Source organism: Leucopleurus acutus (genome assembly GCF_964270905.1).
Source record: "Leucopleurus acutus genome assembly, chromosome: 3".
NCBI classification, from domain to species: Eukaryota; Metazoa; Chordata; class Mammalia; order Artiodactyla; family Delphinidae; genus Leucopleurus; species Leucopleurus acutus.
In genome coordinates this window covers 6,634,631-6,660,789 of record NC_139145.1, presented here as the reverse complement: position 1 = coordinate 6,660,789, position 26,159 = coordinate 6,634,631, and the positions used below count along the sequence as shown (strand labels likewise).

The window sequence follows — 26,159 nt, the reverse complement described above, 5'->3', positions numbered from 1 at the left end:
AATAAAGAAAAAAGCACATATTAAATTTTTACTAGGAATGAGTATGAACTTACAATGTAAGAAAATATATTTTTAATTGGGTTTTTGAAGAATAACAATATGAGAGTATGTTCATGCTAATAATTTATATGAAAAGGAGGATATAAAATTATAAATACAATTTGATTTCAATTTTGTCTCAAAATATATATATATATATATATTTTTTTTTTAGATAACCACTGAAAGGCCTAGATACAGTTATACCCCAGTAGCACTGAGCCCATCACAGAGACCTTGGTGTCTATAAGGAAAGAGGAGAAATCATTTATTACAGGTCTGTAACTGGAAAGTACAAAGTGAACTGGGGATTTACACTCAAAGACTAATAGGTATGTGTTGAAGGGACACATGAGTCAAATTAAAAGGACTCCTCCTGGCCAAGTTTGGGACAGCTTGAGCATCAAATGACAGCAACTGTTTATAATATGATGAATGAAAGAAAAATCCAGGGATATGTTGTGACCACTCCGAAAGGGAAAAAAATATAGAGGGCAGGGGAAGTGGGGAGTGAAAGCTCTTGTTTACAGAAGACTGACAGCTAAAGAATAGAGAAGGAATGACAGAATTAGAAAAAAAAAAAATACCATTTCATAAGCTCCCAACGTAAAAACAGGTTGAAGCGAAGATCAACAAGTGATGTTAAAACCACTGATCGAAAGGGGTGGGGAAGAGATTATTCCCCTATTGCCAAGTATCACCCACAGATCACTAAAAAGAAAAATGTGACTACACGAGAGAGATGGGCACCTTGACTAAATGCTTTGCATTCCTAATACACAGTGGGAGAACTTGCATTTATGTGCCTCCTGATCCCATATTGATGGGATACAATATGAAGTACACAACATCACCTAGGAAATTTTCATGTCTCTAAACCTGCAGTATAACTTAGTAGCCATTGGCTCGCTCTATGTGGTTACTGTGAACATGAAATGTGGCTAGTGTGACTGAGGAACTGAATTCTTAATTTTACTTACTTTTAATTAAGTTTAGAAATAAAATTGCTCAGTTACTAAAAAACTTTTCAGCATGTTTGGAGCAATCTGGGTTTCCAAGTCTACTTTTTCAACAGTAAATTTTATGAAAGCTAAATACAGATCAAGAATTTCCAACAAAAATTTAACAGCCACACTGAGATGTGCTTAAGTATAAAATACATACCAGATTCCAACAGTTAGTACAAAAGAAATGTAAAATTTTTCATTAATAATTTTATATTAGCTACATTAGTCATTAATTTCACCAATAACTATATATTAATAACTGGATAAATTGGGTTAGATAAGATATATTATTAAAAATAACTTCATTTTTTCCTAACTTGGCTACTAAAATTTTTAAAATTACAACTGTACTTCATATTATATTTGTATTAGACACTACTGCTCTAGACACAATGTCCACTGTATGAGATAGACAAGTTAATTAAATGAAATCACAGGAAAACATCATATCAGAATGCCAACATTTTACAATACAAAAATCCTGAAATAGGCAGGAACCAAAAATACAGGCAAATGTTTTAGGTAAAAGAAATCTAAAACCAAAATGCAACGTGCAAATCTAATTTGGATCCTAGCTCTCCAAAAAACCGGACAACTATAAAAGATACTCTTGGAAAAGTGGAAAATTTTTGATTTTCTTGGTGGACAATGCAGTTTTGTTCTTAGTAGGAGACTGTCCTCATTCTTAAGAAATGAACGCTGAAGATTAAAGGGGGAAGTGAATGTCTGCAATTTCCCATTAAATGGTTCATCATAATATATATAACGAGAGATAAAATCTTAATTAGTGTATCTAGATGAAGGGTTCATGGATGTTCGTTTTATTGACATCACAGATTTTCTCTAGATAAGAATTTCAAGATGAGGGACTTCCCTGGTGGTCCAGTGGTTAGGACTCCACGCTCTCACTGCAGGGTCCCGGGGTTCAATTCCTGGTTGGGGAACTAAGATCCCCTAAGCTGCGCAGCACGGACAAAAATAATAATAATAATAATAATAATAATTTCAAGATGAATACCTGGAAGAAAAATCCACCCGTCAAAACTCATCTTACTTACGGTAAATTCAATTCCAACTTCTGCTACTAACAGAAACCAGCCTACGTCGTCTTCCTTCCCTGAGACTCCTATACTTTTGAAGCTTTGGGGCTTTACAGGGCTCTGACGTGGTAAATTTAGTATTTATATGAATTCCTTCACTCCTGCATTTATTTAGATCACACACACGTGCTGCCTAATAACCTGCAAAGGTTTCTCTTTCCAACGGAATATAACTTACCAAACTTCAATAACCGACACCCACGGCCGGAACAAAGCCACCGAGTGCTCACCGGGACCCGGGGACAGGAGGCCATTGGGGCCGGAGTGCCGGGACGAGAACGACAGAGATGCTATTCCTTTCCCTTGTGGAGAAAGGACCCAAAGGTTGCTCTGGAGCCTTTTGAAATCGGGAGCATCGCGGATGAAGACAAGGCCTGGCCGACCCGCCTCCTCCCAGAGCTGCCGCCCGGACCTCCGCTGGCCGAGCGGGCCCGGACTCTCGCGGGAAGGGCCGCCGCCCGGGAGCGCCGGCCGGAGGCCGGGGCGGCCGGGTCAGCGCGCGAGGCCAGCGTCCTCTGACCCTCTTATTTGGTGTTTTCTCCTCCCGCTTGACCGCACAGAGGCGGGACACACCAAGAGGCGAGAATCTTACCTCAGACCCGCGCCGGACCACACAGCAAAGACAGCCGCCGCCTTGCGCACGCGCACTTTCAGGCTCCTCGCACAGCGAAAGGGGCGGGGCCTCGGAGGTTGCGCAGACGCCGGAGGCTGCTCTTCTTTGATCTCGGAGCAGAAGAGAGGTATCTTTTTCCTCCCGCGGATTGGTGCTGGGGTGCTGAGTCAGGCCCCGGAAGGCAGGGCTGTGGTCCAGGACCTGTGTAGTGGTTTGTTTTCCTCCATAGCCCATGCATCTTACATGTCTTACATGAATAACAATTGCTTTCAAATTTTGATGCGTAGTTGAATGCATCATACCTGTCATTGCACAACTCTTGCTGCACTTTCCCCACGGAGATATGTATACAGTTACCGCCTAGATGTACTTGACCTTTCCACATGGCAACATGAATTCCCTGTGCACCATTCATTTTTTCATTATAGTTTAGCTTCCTCTCTGTGATTCCCTCTACCTGGGAAGGGAGCTTCAAACCGCAGTTAGGGCGAGAGGGAGCAAACGCTTCTGCATCGCAGTCTGGGGCCTCTGACACTGGAGGTGAAGAGGTGACCCTAAGTTTAAGATGGCTTCTGCTAACTATGTGGCTGAGGCTGCTGTCCTGAAGCAATGGGGAGATTCTTTAGCCACTGAGTTGCGAGAGTGACTGTGATACCCAGTGGGACTCTGGTTTCCATTATGTTTTTGAGCTTGACGATCCATTTTAGCTACCGACAGATAAAGAAAACAGCTTATTGTAATTTGGGAGACCAAGAAATGTGGAGTTCTCAGTATTAGCCTGGAGTCAGTCAAAGGCTAACGGTGCAGTGACCTCCCACGGCAGAGATTCACGGGTGTTAATAATCATGTCATAGAAGGAGGCAAATAGTTAAGGTGGCTATGCACAGTCTACAATAAGTTTTAGGAATCTTATAAGTCATCTTTCAGTAAAAGAAAAGGGAATTTTTAACGGCTGTTATTCACTCTGGTGTGAGGGACTTGTTTCCCAGCGTTATGGTCATGAGCTATATAATGAACCTACTAAATCTGATTGAATTGTAATTTATCCTCAGAAAGTTTACATCTTCATTATTTATTTATTTATTTTTGGCCGCTGCAGCTTGGGAGTCTTCGTTCCCCCACCAGGGATAGGACCCTGGCCCTGGCAGTGAAAGCATGGAACCCTAACCATTGGACTGCCAGGGAATTCCCAGAAACTTTATGGCTTTAGATAGCAACGTTTTCCAGGGATGAAGAGATTCCTCTTGAGAGGAGGTTAGATCAGGTGAGTAGACCTAGAATCACAGTAGAAGGATAGGGAGGTCGAAAGTCTTGGAGATTTATGGCTGAGAAACTGGAAGAAGTATTAGGGGCTTTTAGTGAAGACTTGTGGCATCACGGTCCAGGTGTATTGTATTGTCTCATGAAACTGAAACGGTATTAGGAGTCAGGATGTAAAGGAATACTGGAGAAAGTAGGCCGCTGACCTCTTGTTCCTAGAGCATTTCCTGAAAACGTTTACCATTGTGAATACGTATCTCTTATAACTCTGAAATGTTTCTAAGGATTTGAGAGCCTTTCCTTTGAAATGTAATCATCAGGAAGGATAGGGCCTCTGTTTCCCAATATCTGGGGCTTCCCTGCACAGTGGCCCAGGGTAAGTCCTTTGTCCACTTTTCTCCAGCTTCTTCCCTTGCTCCTCCTGGGAGATCAGAAAGAGTGTGTATAGCCGACATGCTGCTCAGGGAAAAAAGCAAACAATGAGGTAAGACAGCAAAGGACAACAAACATATTTTTTAATTGTGGTAAAATATACATAACATAAAATGTAACCATTTTTAAGTGTACGACTCAGTGGCATTAAGTGTACGACTCAGTGGCATTAAGTACATTCGCAATATTGTGCAGCTACCCCCACTATCCATCTCCAAAACTTTTCCATCATCCCAAACAGAAGCTCTGTAGGGTAACAAACACTTTTATGAGATTGTTTCAATATTTTGGTCTCCAGGGTCTCTGGAGATGAGAAAGTATCAGTTTACTTGCAGTAAAATGAGGATGTTGAATTTGTAATCAACACAGTAAAACTCTAACGAGGTCTCATTCCACAAACTTTCTACGCCCCACGGTGACCTCTGAAGTGGATGCCCACATGTAGACACTTCAAAGAGCCTCCCGGAAGGAGCAGCCTCCCTTGAGATTGAACTTGAAATGACAGGACAAAATTCACTTTCTGGACACTATTATTCCCTTTAGCCTCATCCTATTATTTTTGGTGCCTATTTTGTATATTTTCCGCAGATGATGACATTGTTCTAAACACTCTGGTATATGGGACTTTCCTGGTGGTCCAGTGGTTAAGACTCTGAGCTTTCACTGCAGGGGGTGTGGGTTCGATCCCTAGTCGGGGAACTAGGATCCCGCATGCCCTGTGAGTGGTAATGATCAATCATATTACCCTGGACTTCTTGCTGGCCAGTCAAAGCAGGGTGTGTTTGGCTGCCAGCATCTCTTGCTGTACCTAGCTTAATATTTAACTGGTTTGGCTCTGGATGGGGAGCCTGGCTGTGGTATATCCTCCATTTACCTCGAATCACCCTACTGGGAGTCATGGTCCCAGTCACTCTTGTCAGATGTTCCCTAAAAGGAACAGAACCATTTTGGTCCAGGCTCTATCAGGACAGTTTGTTAGAGTATCTGTGTTAGTCCCCTATTGCTGCTATGATAGGTGTCGACAAAAGTAATCAATAAGCAATCTACAATAGGAAAAGAAAAGAGTTTTATTTGAGCCAAACTGAGGACTATAGCTTGGAAGCCAGCTTCCCAGATTACTTTGAGAAACTGCTCTAGAGAAGCCTTGTTTTCAGTACAGCTTTATGTCTTGTGAGAACAAAGAACATCAAGAAGGTCAGGGATACATTCCTTCAAGGTTTAAAAAAAACAGATCAGCACGTGCACAGCTAGTCAGTGTGGTCTTGGCACCTGGAAAGGGAGTCTTAGTATGGAAGGAGTACCAGCATTGGCGTCCCAGGAAGGGAGGCATTTAATCTTTATTTTTAACATGGACATTCTTTACTTCTGGTCAATGGACACTTTTCTTTAATAATTAAAGCAGACTGCAGTGCATGTTTGATAGGTCACAAACAGGCTATTTTTCTTAGCATAAAATGCAAGTTAACTCATGTATAGGCCAGAATGACTTCCCCATACCTCAATATGTGAACCTCTCTTTTTATCACAGGTTACCAGAAACTTAGTATCTTAAAACAACACAAGTATTTTATCTTACAGCTGTAGAGGTCAGGCATCTGAACTGGGTCTCACTGGGCTAAAATCAGGGGGTCCACAGGGCTGTATTTCTTCCAGAGGCTGGAGGGAAGAATTCATTTCCTTGTCTTTCCAGCTTCTAGAGATTGCCTCCATTCCTCGGGTCATGGCTCCACATCACTCTGACCTCTACTTCCATCCTCACGTCTCCTTCTCTGACTCCTGCCTCCCTCTTTCACTTACAAGGATCCCTGTGACTACATTGGGTCCACCTAGGTAACCCATGGTAATCTCCCCATCTCAAAAGCCTTAATTTAGTCATAACTGCAAAGTCCCTTTTGCCATATAAAGTAACATTCAGAGGTTCTGCAGATTAAGACATGGGTAATTTTGGCAAGGGGTACTATTCTGCCTACCACAAAAAGTACCTAAAAAGAATTCTTAGCTAGATACATGAAAGATTGGGGGCTAGAGGTGTGGAGAAATGGTGCCCTTGAGACTTTGCCTCTATCCACATAGACTATGCAGGCAAAGACTTGACCTGTGGTGAGTCTGGGAGTTGGCCCTGTGATCCTCCCAGAACATGAGAGGATGGGAGGCCTGTCATGAGAGTTTCTCACTGCCTCCTGGGTTCTGATGCTGTAAGAGGCTTTCTTCTCTGCCACCTTCAGAATATAGAACTGCTTAGTTGTGTCTAGATTTGGCTCTTCGACTACAGGGAAGAGGCCCAGTCACAGATTAGGGGTTAAAGTTGGTGGTCATTTGGAGCCAGAAGTAGAGGATCTGATTTTCCCCAGAGTATCACTCAAATGGTGTGGTCTAATACAAGGTTTTTTCAGGGGGCGGGGAAGGGTGGAGGTAAGGGATAATTAGGGAGTTAGGGATTGACATGTACACATTGTTATTTAAAAAGGATAACCAACAAGGACCTACTGTATAGCACAGGGAACTCTGCTCAATGTTATGTGGCAGTCTGGATGGGAGGGGAGTCTGGGGGAGAATGGATACATGTATATGTATAGTTGAGTCGCTTTGCTGTGCACCTGAAACTACCACATTATTGTTATCAGCTATACTCCAATATAAAATAAAAGTTTAAAAAAGATCAGTTTATATAAAAAAACTAAATATAGATATTGAAAAGCAAAAAAATATAAGGTTTTGGTTTGTTTGTTTGTTTGTTTTGGTTGTGCCACACGGCCTGTAGGATTTTAGTTCCCGGACCAGGGACTGAATCCTGGCCCTCAGCAGTGAGAGCGTGGAGTCCTAACCACTGGATCGCCAGGAAATTCCCAAGTCCAAGGTTTTTAGTTCCACTTCCTGGGTCTCCAGAGCAGATTCGAGTTTGTTCCACTTTGCCTTCAGTGGAGCAAAGGATAAAGTACATGGGCAGTAGGCGAGGGCGTCACTCTCTCCTGTGAAACTTTTACTGAATAGAATGCATTTAGCTAAATCTATAACTTCAAACCATTTACCCATGTTATTTTGAATGTCATCCATTAAGGTGATGATATTTGGTAGGGATGTTATAATGAAGGGAGTAGTCTTGTTTAACCCTCTATAGTCTGTAGGCAGCCTCCATATATTCATACTGGCTCAGGACACGCCAGGGAACTGAAAGGTGACATGGTAGGAATCAGTACCTTCTTTCAGTAAGTCTGCTATGACAGACCGTAATCCTTCAGTGCCTGTCCTTAGCCAGTACTGTGGCATATTGGTCACCCACATGGGTAGGAGAAAGTTAACTGGTTCCCACCAGGTGACACCCACCATAGCAAAATCTTTAGGCTTGTTTCATGAGGTTGACCAAGGAGGTCCATTCCAATAATGGGAAAAGGGAGAGTCTGGGAGGAACAACCAGGACAGAAGCATCTCTTAGCAAAAATGGGCCGATTTTAATAGTTAAGCAGGTAATTGCCCTTTTAACTCATTCTCCTCCCAATTCATTCACTTCCTGGGGTGAAGGGGGAGTGCTTCTTGGGGGGAGGTCCTTAAGGAGAGAGATGATGTGTATTTCCTCCTTCAAGAGAGAATCAGCGCCTCTTTTTTTGGCCTTCTCCTTTTGCCCTTTTGGTCTTTTGTTACTTTTTGGATGGCCACTGGCAAAGCAGAGGATAAAGTATCTCAGTTTCTACACAGTATTCCTATTGTGGGACACCGTGCTGCATTTTTTTTCTCCAGTAGAGGGCACCAGACCTTTTTTTCCAGGATCCTCCACTCCATCACTTCTCATCTCCCCAGGAGTTTGGGCTCCTACCTCCTGTCTAGGTGTCCTCCTGGTGAGAAGCTCCCTTAAGCAGGGCCCAACGCCCATCTCGTGGTTTGGAGCATTCTTTTAGTAGGGTAAGCCATCTCCTTTGGGCTCCTAGGGAGGCAGGGATATAAACTTCCTTGACTTTGGTTACTTTAAGCAGTGTTTTAGTTGGGCCAGCCCAAGGGTTGGGGATGGGGTCTCAATATCCCTCTGCGGAGCAGCAAGAATGATGCTGTCCTTCACAGCAGATTTGACTGGGTCACAGCAGAGGCGTGCTGGCTGTGGACAAAGATGCCTCCCCTAACTGTGCTTCGGAGACCGGCCTTGGCTTGCCATTTCTGCCTTATTGGCTAGTTAACCTGCTATAGTGGTCCCCAGGGATGAGGACATCGTCTTGTCTCAAAGTGCCCCAAATCACCAGCCTGACTGTGGGACCTCCTCTTGCTACAGTCCCACCCCTCGACCTGATCCCACCCTAAACTCAGCTCTTTGGAATATTCAACTAAGCCACGCCCCTAGGCCTGGTCGCGCCCCATCTCCGCCCCACAGGCCTAGTCAACCAAGCCCCGCCCATAGCCTGGTGCCGCTCCAGGCCCTCTCCAACCCCAAGTCCTAGGTTGACCCGGCCCCAAGACCCAGTCGCGTCTCTCCGTGGAAGGAAACTAGTACTTCTCCTCCACTTGCGGCTGGAAGCTGCCACCGCCCCTCCCAACCCAAATTTCCCAGCTCCCGAGGCCCGGCCCCTGACGCTGTGCGTGGCGCAGAAACCGGAAGCAGCCGTGCAGTTCTGCGCGTGCGCAAGCCGGCGGCCATGTCCCCTTGCAACCCCGTCTAAATCTGATGTAAATTTTAGCTTCGGTCCGCGTCCTACCTGGTTCAGCCCAGCCCGCCCCAAGTCTGGTGCGCGGGAGGTGGAGAGCTTGGCCTTGGGGTCAGAGGCCAAAAGGCGGCCGCTTGGGCTGTGCCCACCGCTCCACGCTGGGACACCCGCGCCCGGGGCCTCCAGCAGCCGCGGCTGGTACCAAACTCACTGAATCAGGAACTCTGTGAGGGTCCAGCAGTCGGGGTGAGTCTGCTGCAGGCGAGAGTTGGAGAGCCATCCTCGTATTTAATCGGCCTCCAAAATCATCCTCTGCTCTCTTTCCAGAAAGGAAAAGCATCCCTGCCATTCGGGTCACGGGTACGAGAGTCTCAACCTCGTCTCTGCGCAGGTCTGTGGATTTCGGCTTGTTCTGTGAGAATGGGGTGACATTTGCCTAACTCCGTCCCCACCTCTCCCTTCCTGATGCGAGAGATATTATTTTTAACCTGTGATTTTTTTTTCTCTTCCTGTGGGCATCAGTTTGCTACATTATATTCAGCTGCATAAAAGTGAACTGATTACCTAGTATCTTTTTAACCCCCCTTGCCAGTTGCAGCTCTAAATGTTAGTCATTTATCTGTAGATTTTTTTTGAATTTCACACCGAAAGTGTGATCATATGTCAGTTTCTGCGTTTTCTTTCTAATTTTGTGTACCTCATATTCTTTTTATTTATTTAGTGCGTTTGCCAGGACTTTCAGTTCAATGTAGAATAGCATTTAAGTTGCATCCTTGTCTTGTTCCTGATCCCAGAGGGAATTATTCTGCCATTTCACCATTAAATAGAATGTTTGCTGTAGGTGTTTGTAAATAATGTATATTTTTTCTAATTAAAGCCTATTTCCCTCTAGTCCTAGTGGGTTAAATTATTATCATCAATGCATATTGTTAGAGATCAGTCACTATTTTGTATCGAAGGGGATGAGTCATGTGATCTTTTTCTATTAATGTGAATTATATTAATCATTTTAATTATGTTAATCATTTTAACCACACTTCATTCCTAGGAGGAAATGAACTTATTTTGTGATTATTATCTTCATTATTCATTTCTGGACTGTACTAATATTTTAATATTTGCCCTTGTGTATATGAATGAGATCTTTCATATATTTATGTGCGTGTGTGTGTGTGTATACACATATATTTGAGTTTTGAGTACTTTTCTGGTCTTGGAAATACACAGGAAGACAGCACCCCCCACCCCCCAAAAAAATGGAATTATGAATCCTTTACTTACTTGGTGAACCTGTCTGTAAAACAATCTGCAACTTCTTTTCCTTTGTAGGTATGTTCTAAACTGCTAATTTTTTTCTTTAATGACTGGATGTAAACAGGTTTTGTGTTTATATTCATTTATTTATTTTATTTTATTTTTTGGTCCTGCAGCATGCGGGATCTTAGCTCCCTGACCAGGGATCGAACCCGTGCCCCCTGTGTTGGAAGCGCAGAGTCTTAACCACTGGACTGCCAGGGAAGTCCCTATATTTTTTAATTTTTTAAACATTTTTTTCACTTTATTATTTTTTTAAATGAAGTATAGTTGATTTACAATGTTGTGTTAATTTCTGCTGTACAGCAAAGTGACTCAGTTATACACATATATACATTCTTTTTTAATATTCTTTTCCATTATGGTTTATCCCAGGATATTGAATATAGTTCCCTGTGCTATACAGTAGGATCTTGTTGTTTATCCATTCTATATGTAATAGTTTGCATCTGCTAACCCCAAACGCCTAGTCTATCCCTCTCCCACCCTTTCTCCCCCTTGGTAAACACAAATCTGTTCTCTATATCTGTGAGTCTGTTTCTGTTTTGTAGTTTCATTTGTGCCATATTTTAGATCCACATATAAGTGATATCATATGGTATTTGTCTTTCTCTTTCTGACTTACTTTACTTAGTATGATAATTTCTAGTTGTATCCATGTTGCTGCAGATAGCATTATTCCCTTCTCTTTTTTATGGCTGAGTAGTATTCCATTGTGTATATGTACCACATCTTCTTTATCCATTCATCTGTTCATGGACATTTAGATTGTTTCCATGTCTTGGCTATTGTGAATAGTGCTGCTTTGAACATAGGGGTGCATGTATCTTTTTGAGTTATAGTTTTCTCTGGGTATATGTCCAGGAGTGGGATTGCTGGGTCATATGTTAATTCTATTTTTAGTTTTTTGAGGAACTCTATACTGTTTTCCATAGTGGCTGCACCAACTTACATTCCCACTAACAGTGTAGGAGGGTTCCCTTTTCTCCACACCCTCTCCAGTGCTTGTTATCTGTAGACTTTTTAATGATGGCCATTCTGACCAGTGTGAGGTGGGGTACCCCATTATAGTTTTGATTTGCATTTCTCTAACAATTAGCATTGTTGAGCATCTTTCCATGTGCCTATTTGCCATCTGTATGTCTTTGGAGAAATGTCTATTCAGGTCTTCTGCCGTTTTTTTTTTTTTTTTTTTTTGGCTGTGTGGCATGTGGTATCTTAGTTCTCCGACCAGGGATCAAATCCGTGCCTCCTGCATTGGAAGTGTGGAGTCTTAACCACTGGACTGCCAGGGAAGTCCTTCTGCCCATTTATTGATTGGGTTGTTTTGTTGTTGTTGTTGAGTTGTATGAGCTGTTTGTGTATTTTTGAAATTAAGCCTTGCTGGTTGCATTATTTGTAAATATTTTCTCCCATTCCATAGGTTGTCTTTTCGTTTTGTTTATGGTTTCCTTTGCTGTGCAAAAGCTTGTAAGTTTGATTAGGTCCCATTTACTTTTGTTTTTATTTCTGTTGCCTTGGGAGACTGACCTAAGAAAACATTGGTACAATTTATGTTGGAAAATGCTTTGCCTATGATCTCTTCTAGGAGTTTTATGGTGTCACACCTTATGTTTAAGTCTTTAAGCCATTTTCAGTTTGTTTTTGTGTATGGTGAGAGGGTGTGTTCTTTTTTTAAAATTTTTATTGGAGTATAGCTGATTTACAATTTTGTATTAGTTTCAGGTATACAGCAAAGTGAGTCAGTTTTATATATATATAATAGTATATATAGTATATATATACCTATATATATAGTTATATATATATAGTTATATATATACTATATATACTATTATATATATACTATATATATAGTATATATATACTATATATGTTATATATATAGTATATATATACTATATACATATAGTATACATAGTATAGTATATATATGTGTGTGTGTGTGTGTGTATATATATATATATATATATATATATATATGCTCTTTTTTAGAGTCTTTTCCCATATAGGTCATTACAGAGTACTGAGTAGAGTTCCTGTGCTATACAGTAGGCCCTTATTAGTTATCTATTTTATATATAGTAGTGTGTATATGTCAGTCCCAGTCTCCCACTTTATCCCTCTCCCTCCTTGCCCCCTTGGTAACCACAAGTTTGTTTTATATATCTATGATTCTATTTCTATTTTGTAAATAAGTTCATTTGTACCTTTTTTTAGATTCCACGTATAAGCAATATCATATGATATTTGTCTTTCTCGTCTGACTTACTTCACTCAGTATGACAGTCTCTAGGTCCATCCATGTTGCTGCAAATGGCATTATTTCATTCTTTTTTATGGCTGACTAATATTCTACTGTATATAGATATTCTAATATAGATATACTAATATTCTACTGTATATATACATCTTCTTTATCCACTCCTCTGTTGATGGACATTTAGGTTGCTTCCATGTCTTGGCTATTGTAAATAGTGCTGCAGTGAACTTTGGGGTACATGTATCTTTTTGAATTATGGTTTTCTCCAGATATATGCCCAGGAGTGGGATTGCTGGATCATATGGTAGTTCTATATTTAGTCTTTTAAGGAACCTCCATACTGTTCTCCATAGTGGCTGTACCAATTTACATTCCCACCAACAGTGTAGGAGGTTTCCCTTTTCTCCACCGGCGAGGTTGTGTTCTAATTTCATTGATTTACATGCAGCTGTCCAACTTTCCCAGCTACACTTGCTGAAGAGACTGTCTTTTTCCCATTGTGTATTCTTGCGTCCTTTGTTGAAGATTAATTGACCGTAGGCGTGTGGGTTTATTTCTGGGCTCTCTGTTCTGTTCCATTGATCTGTATGTCTGTTTTTGTGCCAGTACCACACTGTTTTGATTACTGTAGCTTTGTAGTATTGTCTGAAGCCTAGGAGGGTTATGCCTTTCACTTTGTTCTTTTTCCTCAGGATTGCTTTGGCAATTCTGGGTCTTTTATCATTCCATATAAATTTTAGGATTATTCTAGTTCTGTAATGTCATGGGTAATTTGATAGGGATGGCATTAAATCTGTAGATTGCTTTGGGTAGTATTGCCATTTAGCTTTATCTGATTCTGTTTAAGTTTTTTAAAATATTAATTTTGTCACATACTCATTTTTTTCCCTAAACCTTTATGCTGTTCTTTTTCTGCCCTTATAAGTCAATGGTTAGCCCATTGATACTGATTTTTCTTCTACAGGAATGGATGATATTTGTAAATACAATTAACCCTTGAGCAACATGGGTTTGAAATGCACGCGTCCACTTATATGCAGATTATTTTCAGTACTAAATACTACAATACTACAGGATCAGTGGTCGGTTGAGTCCTTGGGTACTGGGGGCTGACTATGAGTTATACTCAAATTTGCTACTGCCGGAGGGTTGGTGCCCCAACCCCTGCAATTGTTCAAGGGTCAGTTGTATATAAATATATGTACCACACCAGCCATGGATTTCTAGTGTTATCTGAAACAGTTATTTTAATTTCCTGCTTCTACCCTGTCACATAAGTAGTCCTGATTTGCTAAAGATAAATATGTGTGTATCTACTTATCCCTATAATGTGATACATTTTTATATAGCATATACCACCACCTGATAATATTTTGTTAATTTAGTGGTCCTCCTTCAAACTATTATAAGACCCAGGCACTTTAGTATTTTTCTGTTTTGTTCAGTGCTGTGTCTCCTGTGACTGCACATAGTAGGACAGGGTGAATATTACCGAAATAAATATGAGATGAAGGAGCAGGAGGTCAGGGCCTTAAGGGAAGCATCCCTGCTGAAGACATAGGGCTTAGTCAAGAGAAGGAGCTCAAAGATAAAACACTTGAATACTTCATTTGTCTACTCTCCATAGTGTGCCCAACAGGGTTCTAGGCCAGACCCTGGTAATGTTAAGGCATAAGGGCCTCACTGACAACTAAATTGTAGGGTATATGTTCAGAAATACACTCACTGGGCATTTAGGCTTTGAAGGTAAATACAGCTGCATACACACAGCTCCTCAGCAGCTTTCTAATTGGGTAGCATTGAGCACATAGTTAAGTGACTCTTTCCAAGATTCTTCAACTATAAACTGGTTTTGATAGGATCTGATTTGCAGAGTTTCTATGAATAATCTTTTTGCAGAGGTACGGGCATCTCTTTGCCAAGTCATTCTCCTATCTTGGTTGCTTAAATGGAGCATGTTAGTAAAGCATGTTACAGTTTGTATTGGCTTTAAAATACATACTTCATCCATGGCAGTGGAAGAAACTGTTGCATTTTCGTTATTTGAAATTTGTGCAGTAGTACTACAGATATCACTGTGAGAGATGACACACACTGCTAACTTCACTCCGAGTGTTCTTGTTCTGCTGCTGCTGTACCTCCTGTACAATTCCTGCAGAATTGAGTAGGAGAAGTCTTCTCTCGCCACCTGCATGTGGAATTCAGTCAGTTGATGCTCTTTCTCAAAAACCAGGTTTTGGGGACCCTGCAGCCCTTGTGGGAGAGGGTCTAGTAGTCAGGGGCTGAGGAGTAATACATGTTAGCCTGCCAAGCAGTACAGAAATAAATATTGGAAGTGGAACCCCCGGAAGTCTGGCATACAGGTCACACTTTCCTGGATTTGAGATGGTGTGTATATTCTTCCTATTGAAGGCATTCTCTGATTTTTTTTTTATGTTTTCATTATTATGATCAAATTGACAGTTAAATTTTTTTAGACTACAGTTAACTTGCTTACAAAATGGGACTCTTAACCTGTTTTTTTTATGATTTACAAGAACCAGAGGACTGTTTTATAGCTCTAGAGGAGATAAGATTGCTCTAACTTCTTCCCCCCTCCCTCTATTTTCTTACAAGATTGATGTGTGTTTGCTTGGGTGTCTTGGGGCTATGCATGTCTGTGTGTGTGTGTGTGTTTTGAGGGGAGTGATCACTCCTAACAGATATGCTGCAAAATCCACAGTCTTGATTATGGAAATTGTGGGGAGACCCAGATTCTCGTGTCTTCTTTCTCCTGCCTCAGCTCTAACTTCTCAATACTCTGTCTTTCTTCATGAAGGGAACATGGAGGAAGAAAGAACAGCTGCTGAGTTACAGAAAAATATGACACAGGTGAGTAAGAGCTAATAATTCTCCAAAAGAATATTTCAGTTCCACCGGGCCATCGATCTCCTAATTGTTTAGAGCAGGGGTCAGCAACCTGTTCCTGCATTGGGCCACATAGTAAGCATTTTAGGCTTTGAAGGCCATAGAGTTTCTGTTTTACTCAGTTCTGCCATTTTAGTGTGAAAGCAGCCATATACAGTGGATAAACAAATGTTTTATTGTGTTCCAATAAAACTTTACTTACATAAATAGATGATAGGCTGAATTTAGCTCATGTTGTATAATTTACAGCCCCTGGCCTTGAGTGCAAGAAAATGTGGCCGGCTGTGGGCCTGGGTTGAATGTTGTGCTTCTTGCAGACTCCTGGGCCCCAGGTTTGTGGAGAAAGAAAAAAAAGAAAAAGAAAAGCTCTCTGTCCCTCAGTGTGTTTTTATTCATTAAAACCTCATCCAGATTTGACCCAGTGTTTCGTGTTGTGCTGGTTGCTGTGGTGGGATATAAGGAAGCAGTGAAATTGTTGCTGTAACAAGGAATTTTTGCTGGTTTCAATGTAGAAATTATTATTTCATTTCTAGAGCATTTCATTTCTGCTAGATCCTCTGGATGTTCTGGATTATTGTAAGACTGGAATTGGTCACCATCAAACTGTGGAAAGATAAATTTATTGTTTCAAAAGTGTTGTTAAATCTGTGAGAAAATTTGATCAGTCAGGATGCTTATGTAGAACGAAGAAGATCCGATGACTGAATCCTAGGGTAGATGTTGGGAGAATAGAATCTTCTGAACTTCCTATGAATTGATTCTCAGTTCCTCAGTATTTCCAGCCTCATTCATCCTCCTGCACACATTGGGGGAGTTGGCACTTTTCTGAACAAAATATGTGGAATGTTTTAGGAACCAGTGGTCTTTGAGGATGTGACTGTGGACTTTACCCAGGAGGAGTGGGCTTTGCTAGATCTTGCTCAGAGAAACCTCTACAGAGATGTGATGCTGGAAAACTTCCGGAACCTGGCCTCATTAGGTAAGGGTGGCAACATTCCTTCATTTAGTCGTTTAGAAAACAGTTTTATCTTACTAATTGACTTTGTTCTAGGACTTGGGTTGAGGAATTGGAATAAATTGGTAACTAAGACAGACATGGTCACTGACCGCAAGGAACTTACAGTCTAGTGGCTTCACCATGAAAATAAACAATAACAATGCATATTGTTAAAATATTCTACCAGTATAAAACAGCAACAGAAAAAGAATCAGTGGAAATCTCCTTATCCATTCTGACACTGGCACTGAATGCAGACTTTTCATTTCATCCAGTGTTATAAAGATGCTGTTGGTCTTATTTTTCTTCATTCAGTCATTCTTTCATTCATTAAGCATTTTTTTGAGGGTGAACTCTATATCAAACCCTTTTGAATGTATACTATAAAAAACAAGATGTGACTGTATTCAAAATGCTTAGGTGTAATGGGCAAGAAGATAAATATGAAATTAAGATTAAAAAAGAAAGAAAATAAACGTGTATTGAACTGACTTTCTCTTTTTCTTGTGGTTGGAAGCCTCAAGGCTTATTAAGTGTAGAAATTGTGGGCACAGACTTCGGGGGTCACTTTGGGGCACAGGGAGAAAATTGGTGGTTTGGGACCTTTTGAGAATTTTACAGCTGTTAGTGCCCTGTACCCAGAGACCACCAGTTAAGCAAGTTGGGTTTATTACTTTGAGCAGTGAGGGAGAACACATGCCATGGGGAGCCATGGCATGTCTCAGAAAGAAGGTGTTAGAAAGTAAATATTATAGGATTTGTGTACTTAGGTTGAATGACTTGGGGGTAGGTCTGTGGAAGCAGGCTGTATTGGTTTCCTAGGCCTTCCATAACAAAGCACCACAAACTGGGTGGCCAAGAACAACAGAATCTATTCTTTTAAATTTCTGGAGGTTGGAAGTCTGAAATCAGGGTGTCATGACGTTTCCGAAGGCTCAGGAAAAATCTCTCCTTGTCCCCTTCCTAGCTGTTGGTGGTTGCCAGCAATCCTTGGCTTGCAGCTGCATCACTCTGATCTCTGCCTCCATCTTCACATGGCCTTCGTCCTCTGTCTCTAAGTCTTTCTGTCCTTGTAAGGACGCCAGTCATTGCATTTAGGGCCTACCCTAATCCAGTATAACTTACCTTAACTTGATTATATCTGCAAAGACCCTATTTCCAAATAAAGTAACATTCTGAAATTCTGGGAGGACAGGGATTTTTTTCTCAGTACACTTTATTTTTCTTAGAGCAGTTTATAGGTTCACAGCAAAATTGAGTAACAGGTACAGATAGATATTTCCCATATACCCCCTGTCCCCATACACTCACAGCCTTCCTACCAGAGTGGTATATTTGTAACAGTTGATGAACCTACACTGACACATCATTATCACCTTAAGTCCAGAGTTTATATTAGTGTTCACTTTTGGTGTTGTACATTTTAAGGTTTGGACAAATATATAATGACATATCCACCATTATATTATCATAAAGTAGCTTCACTACCCTTAAAAATTCTGTATCCCCTTCACCCCAATTTATCTCTCCTTCCCCACAACTCCTGGCAACAACTGATCTTTTTACTGTCTCCATAGTTTTGCCTTTTCCAGAATGTCATGTAGTTGGAATCACACAATATATATATATATAACCTCTTCAGACTGGCTTCTTTCACTTAATAATATGCATTTAAGGTTTTTCCACCTCTTTTCATGGCTGGATAGCTCATTTCTTTTTAGTGCTGATTAATATTTTATTGTCTGGATGTACCACAGCCTGTTTATCCATTCACCCACTGAAGAACATTTTGATTGCTTCCAAGTTTTGGCAATTATGAATAAAGCTGCTCTAAACATCCACATGCAGGTTTTTGTGTAGACATGTTGTTAACTCCTTTGGGTAAATTCCAGGGAGTGCAATTGCCTGTCTGTATGGTTAAGAGTATGTTTGGTTTTGTAAGAAACTGCCAAACTGTATTCCAAAGTGACTGTACCATTTTGCATTCCCACCAGCTCCACATTCTCAAAATTCTTTGTTGTCAGTGTTCCGGATTTTGGCCATTCTTATAGGTGTATAGTGGTGTCTCATTGTTTTGATTTGCATCTTCCTGATGACATATGATGTGGAACATCTTTTCATATGCTTATTTGCCATCTGTGTATCTTCCTTGATGAGGTGTCTGTTAAGGTTTTTGGCCCATTTTTTAAATCGGGTTGTTTATTTTCTTTATTTTTGAGTTTTAAGAATTCTGTGTATATTTTGGATAACACTTCTTTATCAGATATGTCTTTTTCAGATAATTTCTTCCAGTCTGTGGCTTTTTATTCTCTTGGCAGTTTTTTCTCAGAGCAAAAGTTTTTAATTTTAATGAAGTCCAACTTGTCAATTCTTTTTTTCATGAATTGTGTCTTTCAGGTCATTATCTGTTGACCTTAAAAATAAGATAGTTATTTTACCAACAAAAATGGTTTATTTGGGCATAGCAGAGGAATTGCAATTTAGGACAAGAAAGCTATAACAAAAGCCATAGGCAAGTCCAAAAAACAAGGGAGAAGAACATAATTTTATAGAGAAAAAGGAGGAATTTGGGAGAGGTTGTTTTGGATGAAAGTCTATTGGAGAAAAATGAGAATTCAGGGTGATGATGGTTTCATATTGGCTTAGTTGCTGGGGTAGTTGATTTCTTACAGGGGATGCAATGTACATCTTTTCCTGTCAGGATTATAACTGGTGATTCTTGATGATTCTTTTTTTTTTTTTTTTTTTGTGGTACACGGGCCTCTCACTGTTGTGGCCTCTCCTGTTGCGGAGCACAGGCTCCGGACGCGCAGGCTCAGCAGCCATGGCTCACGGGCATAGCCGCTCCACAGCATGTGGGATCTTCCCAGACCGGGGCACGAACCCGTGTCCCCTGCATTGGCAGGTGGACTCTCAACCACTGCGCCACCAGGGAAGCCCTGATGATTCTTTTGTTGGAGTCTGTAATCGACAATTCTTCCTGTAATTTGTTTTTTTATAAATTTATTTATTTTTGGCTGCATTGAGTCTTTCTTGCTGCACGTGGGCTTTCTCTAGTTACAGTGAGTGGGGACTACTCTTCGTTGCAGTGCACGGGCTTCTCATTTTGGTGGCTTCTTGTTGTGGAGCATGGGCTCTAGGCACATGGACTTCAGTAGTTGTGGCACGTGGGCTCAGTAGTTGTGGTTCGTGGGCTCTAGAGCACAGGCTCAGTAGTTGTGGCACACGGACTTAGTTGCTCCGTGGCAAGTGGGATCTTCCTGGACCAGGGCTCGAACTGGTGACCCCTGCATTGGCAGGCGGATTCTTAACCACTGCTCCACCAGGGAAGCCCTCTTCCTATAATTGATGTCCTGTGGAACTGCATGAAAGCTTCCCCTTCCAGCCTCTCAACTCCATTTTAGTGAAGTTTCCCCTGATTAATTTTCACCTATCTAACAAGTCATCGCCAAATCTTAGGTCACCTACATTTTTTCCTATGTTATCTTCTAGGAGTTCTATAGTTTTATGTTTTACATTTAGATCTGTGATCTATTTTGAACTAAGTTTTTACTCCCTATTGATGGGGCCCCAACTTTTCCTGAAGCTTTGGATGCCTCCCCCTGTATTTTGAGTTAATTTTTGCAAGAGTGTAAGGTCAAGATTCTTTTTTTTTTTAAATGTATGTTGATGTCTAGTAGTTATTTTAGCACTGTTTGTTGGAAAGACTATATTTTTCTCCATTGTATTGCCTTTGCACCTTTGTCAAAGATAAGTTGACTATATTTATGACTATATTTATATTGACTTATTTATGGACTGTATTCTGTTCCATTGATCTGTTTGGACATGAATTTTTTTTATTTTATGCTGTCATTTATTTATTTATTTTTATTGGAGTAGAGTTGCTTTACAATGTTGCGTTAGTTTCTGCTGTACAGCAAAGTGAGTCAGTTATACGTATACATATTTCCACTCTTTTTTAGATTTCCTTCCTATTTAGGTCACCACAGATCATTGAGTAGAGTTCCCTGTGCTGTACAGTAGGTTCTCATTAGTTGTCTATTTTATACATAGTAATGTATATATGGACATGAATTTTTTAGGGGCACCATTCAACCCAGTCCCTAGGTGTTCACTTTAGATTAGATGCTGACAGAAATCTGGATGCAGGGGAAATTCTATTAGTATTTTGTGGATGGCACAGTGACATTTTTTGTCTGTCCCTAGGCTAAATTATGAAGTAGCCTTATTTTGTTTCATCTTATCATGGTCTCAGAGTAACTTTGTCTAAGATTGGTATTCTGAGATTATTTATCTTCAACAGGAGAACAGTATGTCCTGCCTGTGAATATTGGACCAGTTTCTAATAATACTGAGGTTTAGGTGTGAATGTCAGATCAGTTCTAGACATCACACCACCCCGTCCCACCTTAAAAAAAAAAATTCAACATTTTGTTGCAATTAAGCTCCTACTTGCTTTAGAGTAACAGAAGAGCAAAGTTTTTGCCCTGTCTCATGGAAATGTTTATGGTTCCTCATTGTTTTCCCTCATGATATACCTTTCCACATGAACAGGGTATCCACTACACACACCCTATCTGATCTCCCAGTGGAAACAAGAGGAGGACCTGGAGATAGCAGAGAGAGGACCCACCCAGAGGGAGCATCAGGAAGGCAAGAATCCTTGGGAGAAACTGACTTGGTTGGGGGATATTACATTTGGAAAAATCAAATAAAAGCAAAGTGAAACTTTGCCATGTCTGAGGAAGCTGATCTTCCACAGATACCTTCGATTACTATTTTGACTTTTCATCAGTCCTTGTTCTTGGGAAAGCCCATATTTCCTCTTTGTAATGTAGTATTCGGTCATGTGCATTTTACCCAGTTCCTTTTTGTTTTGCTCCCCTAGGAATACCCTATTTATGTTACCATCAGTCTCAATCTTTGTGGGATTATTTCTTAATTGCTTTGCCATTTTGACCCTGTGCTTATTGGGAAAGTCCTGAACCAGCCACACTGCCAAAAGTCCTTCTTTCATGATGCCTTTACTTTTTTGTTTCAGGTTTTGAGACTCAACTTAAAACTAATGAATTAGTCGCCGCACAAGATATTTATGGAGAAAAAATATCCAGTGAACGGAATGTAGTAAGATTCAAAAGGAGTGCTTCCTCATTGTCCATTTTACACAAAAGCTGGGAATACCATGGTTTTGATTATCAGAACAAAAACCATGAGAGACATTTGAGGTGAGTGCTATTCATATAAGAGAGAGTAGTGTCTCAGGAGGGAATCTTAAAATGTCACGAAATTAAAAAAACATGTATATAAAACTTGGTCAAAAATTGTGATTTCATATGGAATTTTCATAAGATATTTTTTCCACAAATGAGACTGAGCTCTTCCATGTTTGACACATAATTCATTTGTAAGCAACCATCAGAAAAACCCCATAAGCCAAAAACTCAGTGATAATATTGGCTATCGTAGAGCCCTCTGTGAGAACTTTCAGCTTATCATTGGACAGGGAAGGAAACAGATGTAGTCACTGAAAATGGTAAAAATTTACATGCTGCTAATAATGTGCTTTTTATTTTTTAAAAGAAGTCACATGGTGGAGAACATCTATGAACGTAACGAAAATCAGTGTAGACAAACCTTCAGCCATATCTCAAATCTTAATATACTCAAGAGAACTACTGAAGTAAAAGCCTTTGAATGCCAAGAGTGTAAAAAGGCCTTCACAGATCATTTATCCCTTAAGAATCACATAAGGTCTCACACTGGAAGCAAACCCTATCAGTGTAAGGAATGTGGGAAAGCTTTCCATTTTTTTGCTTGTTTTAAGAAGCATATGAAAACTCCCACTGAAGAGAAACCCTATGAATGTAAGGAATGTACCAAAGCCTTCAGTTGTTCTTCATTCTTTAGGGTGCATATGAAGATTCACACAGGAAAGACAAACTATGAATGCAAGGAATGTGGGAAAACCTTTAGCTGTTCTTCATCCCTTACAGAGCACAAAAGAATTCACAGTGGAGATAAGCCTTATGAATGTAAGGAGTGTGGGAAAGCCTTTAGTTGTTCCTCCTCACTCTCCAAACACAAAAGAATTCACAGTGGAGATAAGCCATATGAGTGTAAGGAGTGTGGGAAGGCCTTCAGTTCCTCTTCTCACCTTATAATACATATAAGAATCCATACTGGAGAGAAGCCTTATGAATGTAAAGAGTGTGGGAAAGCCTTCAGTGAGTCCTCAAAGCTCACCGTACATGTCAGAACACATACGGGAGAGAAACCCTATAAATGTAAGGAATGCGGGAAAGCCTACAATTGTCCATCCTCCTTAAGTATCCATATGAGAAAACACACTGGGGAGAAACCCTATGAATGTCTGGAATGTGGAAAAGCCTTCTATCTTCCCACTTCCCTGAATACACATGTGAAAAATCAAAGTAGAGAGAAACCCTACGAATGTAAGGAATGTGGAAAAGCCTTCAGTTGTCCCTCGTCCTTTAGAGCACATGTGAGAGATCACACTGGAAAGGTGCAGTACGAATGTAAGGAATGTGGGAAGGCCTTTAGTCGTTCCTCATCCCTCACCGAACACTTAAGAACTCACAGTGGAGAGAAGCCTTATGAATGTAAGGAATGTGGGAAAGCCTTTATTAGTTCCTCCCACCTTACGGTACATACAAGAACTCACACTGGGGAGAAACCTTATGAATGTAAGAAATGTGGAAAAGCCTTCATTTACCCCTCAGCCCTTAGGATCCACATGAGAACGCACACTGGGGAGAAACCCTATGAATGTAAGGAGTGTGGGAAAGCCTTTCGCCATTCTTCATACCTTACTGTCCACACAAGGATGCACACTGGAGAGAAACCCTTTGAATGTCTGGAATGTGGGAAAGCATTCAGTTGTCCTTCATCCTTTCGAAGACACGTAAGAAGCCACACTGGTGAGAAGCCCTATGAATGTAAGGAGTGTGGGAAAGCCTTTGTTTGTCCCGCTTACTTTCGAAGACATTTGAAAACTCACACTAGAGGAAACATATAAAGTAAGGAATAAGGAAATGTCTGCAAGGCTTTTTCACATGTTAGCACGCAAGGTCTCACACTGTGGAGACACCCTGTGAATGTAAGAAATTGTCGCTCATCGTTTTGAAGACTTGAGAACTCACAACTAAGAGGAACCCTGTGTATGTAAATCATGTGGTAACACCTTCATGAACGTCACTTACTGTGTTCTAAGAAAATTCATACTAGAAGCAAAGATTGGTGCCTCATCCTTAAAGTGGACTACTGCTGGCTTGTTGATTTCCAGTTTTAATTTTCTGATGAATGTTTAAGGTGATAAATTTCCCCTAATACCTTTCAGCTGTAGCTGCATATGTTTTATGAGGTGCTTTTGTTTTGGTTTGGATGTAAATGTTATTTCCATTACAGAGTTTTTTGGACCCATCGGGGAGTTGAAGTGTATTTTTTTGTATGCAGGCATGAGTGGTCTTTTTTTATTATTATTATTAGTTTCTAATTTACTCTCATTGTTCTCTAAGTATGCAGTCATTGTGGTTATCAACACTTCGGTATTTGTAATTTCTTTTGTAAATGGTAATTTCATTTTGATCTAGTATGGCAGAAACTGGAAATTGCCTACCCAATATTCCCCCACCCCCCCTTTTTTTTTTTTGGCGGTACGTGGGCCTCTCACTGTTGTGGCCTCTCCCGTTGCAGAGCACAGGCTCTGGACACGCAGGCCCAGCAGCCATGGCTCACGGGCCCAGCCACTGCGCGACATGTGGGATCTTCCTGGACCGGGGCACAAACCCATGTCCCCTGCATTGGCAGGCGGACTCACAACCACTGCACCACCAGGGAAGCCCTACTTGTCCTTTTTTAACGTATGTGTATCTCTGTCTATATCTAGTTACATACATATACGTAAAATATGTTATAATACACGTAAATTATGTGTATTTTATATATGTGTGTGTGTATTGCAGATAACTTTTCCCAGTCTCTGACATGTCTTCATGCTTTTCATTTTTGTAAACTATAAAGGGAATTTATTGGTTTGATTACTGAAAAATCCTTGGGTATAAGTAACTTCAGAGGTGGCTGGGTCCTGGAGCTAAAAAGATGTTATCTGGATGAGTTCTGTTTCCATGTCTTGTCTGTGCATCTTTCTGCATTAGCTATTCTTCCTTGTGGGCTCTTTTTCTTCACAGTGGCCCTCAGAAGATCCAGGCTGGGATCTTCTTTCTGGGTTGAAGTCTCAGGGAGAAGAGAGTGATTGTCTTTCTGAACAATTCCAATATGATTATTACAGTTAAATCTGATTGGCTCACTTGCCAACTGTTATCAAATCACTGTGGCCAGAGGAATATAATTCTCTGGTTTGTTTAGGACTGGCTCCCATACTCATCCAGAAAAAGAGAGTGGAGTCAGTCCTAACTGAATCAGAGGGTCCTGGCAATTGTGATGTATATGGTGAAGGGAAGGAGGCAGCAGGGGCAGGTAGGGTGTAGAAATAGAGGCAATAATAACATCAGCTAGCACAATATGCTCATTCTGGTCTTAGCAATGGTAGGGAACTATGAAGTCTGGGAACTCTCAGCCAAGGCTAAGTAGTTCTAGAAATCCTTTCAGAAAGGTTTGATTCCGTCTGTTACCATCTCTTTAGATTGCTAAGATGGTTTCTCAATCTTTACTTGGCTTTTCAGTATTTTTGGATATCCGGTAGCAAGAGCCTTCCAACTTTTTTATTCATCAGGATTGTCTTCCTTCTCTATTCCTGATTTGATTCTATATTAATTTTAGATCTTACCAATTTTCACAAATCTTCTGGGACTTTGCTTGGGATTGCATTGACTTTAGAGAATAACCTGAATAAAATTGACATCTTTACAATACTGAGTCTTCTAATTGATGAACATAGTATAATTATCCATTTATCTAGGTCGTCTTTAATTCCTCTTAACAGTGTTTTGTAGTTTTAATTGTAGAGGTCTTGAAGTAACTTTGTTTAATTTATTTCTAGGTATGAGATATGTTTTCCTTTGTAAATATTTTTATTTATTTTTCGATTTTGGAGGCTAGCACATAGGATTGCAATTTCTTTTTGTACATTGATCTTTTATCCATGATATTTATAAATTCAATTATTTATTCAAATAGTTTATGAATTATTTTGGATTTTCTATGTATACAATCCTGTCAGTGCCAATAAAAGAAAGTCTTACTTGATTTCTAAACTTTACCTTTTATTTTTCTTGCCTCATTGCTTTATACTGATAAATAGAAATGGTAAAAATGAACATCTTTGCCCTGTTCCTGATGTTAGGGGAAAGTATTCTATATTTTACCATTAAGTATAATAATAGTTGTAAGTTTTTCATAGATAACTTTTTTAAATGAAAGAAATTCTATTCCTCGATTATCAAAAGAGTTTTTTTAATCATCAATGATATTGAATTTTATCTAGTGCCTTTTCTGTCTATGTCAGAGTCTTTAAAAACTCCTTTGGTCTCAATGTGGTGAATTACTACATTCCTTGATTTTCAAATGGTAAAACAAGATGTATTTCTGGAATAAACTATACTTGGAAATGGTATATG

General features: G+C 40.3%; 2 protein-coding genes across 5 annotated transcripts in view; one reads left to right on the top strand and one right to left on the bottom strand.

Annotated features, from left to right (window-relative positions):
• Positions 1-2,793, bottom strand: part of LOC309960372 (zinc finger protein 177-like) — a 52,490-nt gene extending 49,697 nt beyond the window's left edge. For 2 of the 3 annotated variants that reach the window (XM_082837109.1, XM_082837106.1), the window contains exon 1: positions 2,739-2,793. The gene's annotated coding sequence lies outside the window, so the exon portion shown is untranslated. The remainder of the gene's footprint in view (positions 1-2,738) is intronic. The other variant, XM_082837108.1, reaches the window with a different exon arrangement.
• Positions 2,794-9,366: 6,573 nt separating this feature from the next.
• ZNF699 (zinc finger protein 699) lies at positions 9,367-25,631 on the top strand. 2 transcript variants are annotated; one of them, XM_082837064.1, is made up of 5 exons: positions 9,367-9,470; positions 15,475-15,527; positions 16,416-16,542; positions 21,605-21,788; positions 22,144-25,631. In XM_082837064.1, exons 2-5 carry the CDS (start codon positions 15,480-15,482, stop codon positions 23,597-23,599), a joined length of 1,815 nt encoding a protein of 604 aa, XP_082693190.1. In that variant the 5' UTR covers positions 9,367-9,470; positions 15,475-15,479; the 3' UTR covers positions 23,600-25,631. The 2 variants fall into 2 exon arrangements, with proteins under 2 accessions (XP_082693190.1, XP_082693189.1); XM_082837063.1 differs by lacking the exon at positions 9,367-9,470 and having other exon boundaries at positions 14,093-15,527.
• Positions 25,632-26,159: the final 528 nt, after the last annotated feature.

Bases quoted from the DNA above. Each gene is read 5' to 3' on its own strand.
- ZNF699 (XM_082837063.1), top strand. From the start codon at position 15,306: ATGCATGTCTGTGTGTGTGTGTGTGTTTTGAGGGGAGTGATCACTCCT. The intron at 15,528-16,415 runs GTGAGTAAGAGC...GGAATGTTTTAG, and splicing joins TACAGAAAAATATGACACAG to GAACCAGTGGTCTTTGAGGA. The intron at 21,789-22,143 runs GTGAGTGCTATT...ATTTTTTAAAAG, and splicing joins AACCATGAGAGACATTTGAG to AAGTCACATGGTGGAGAACA.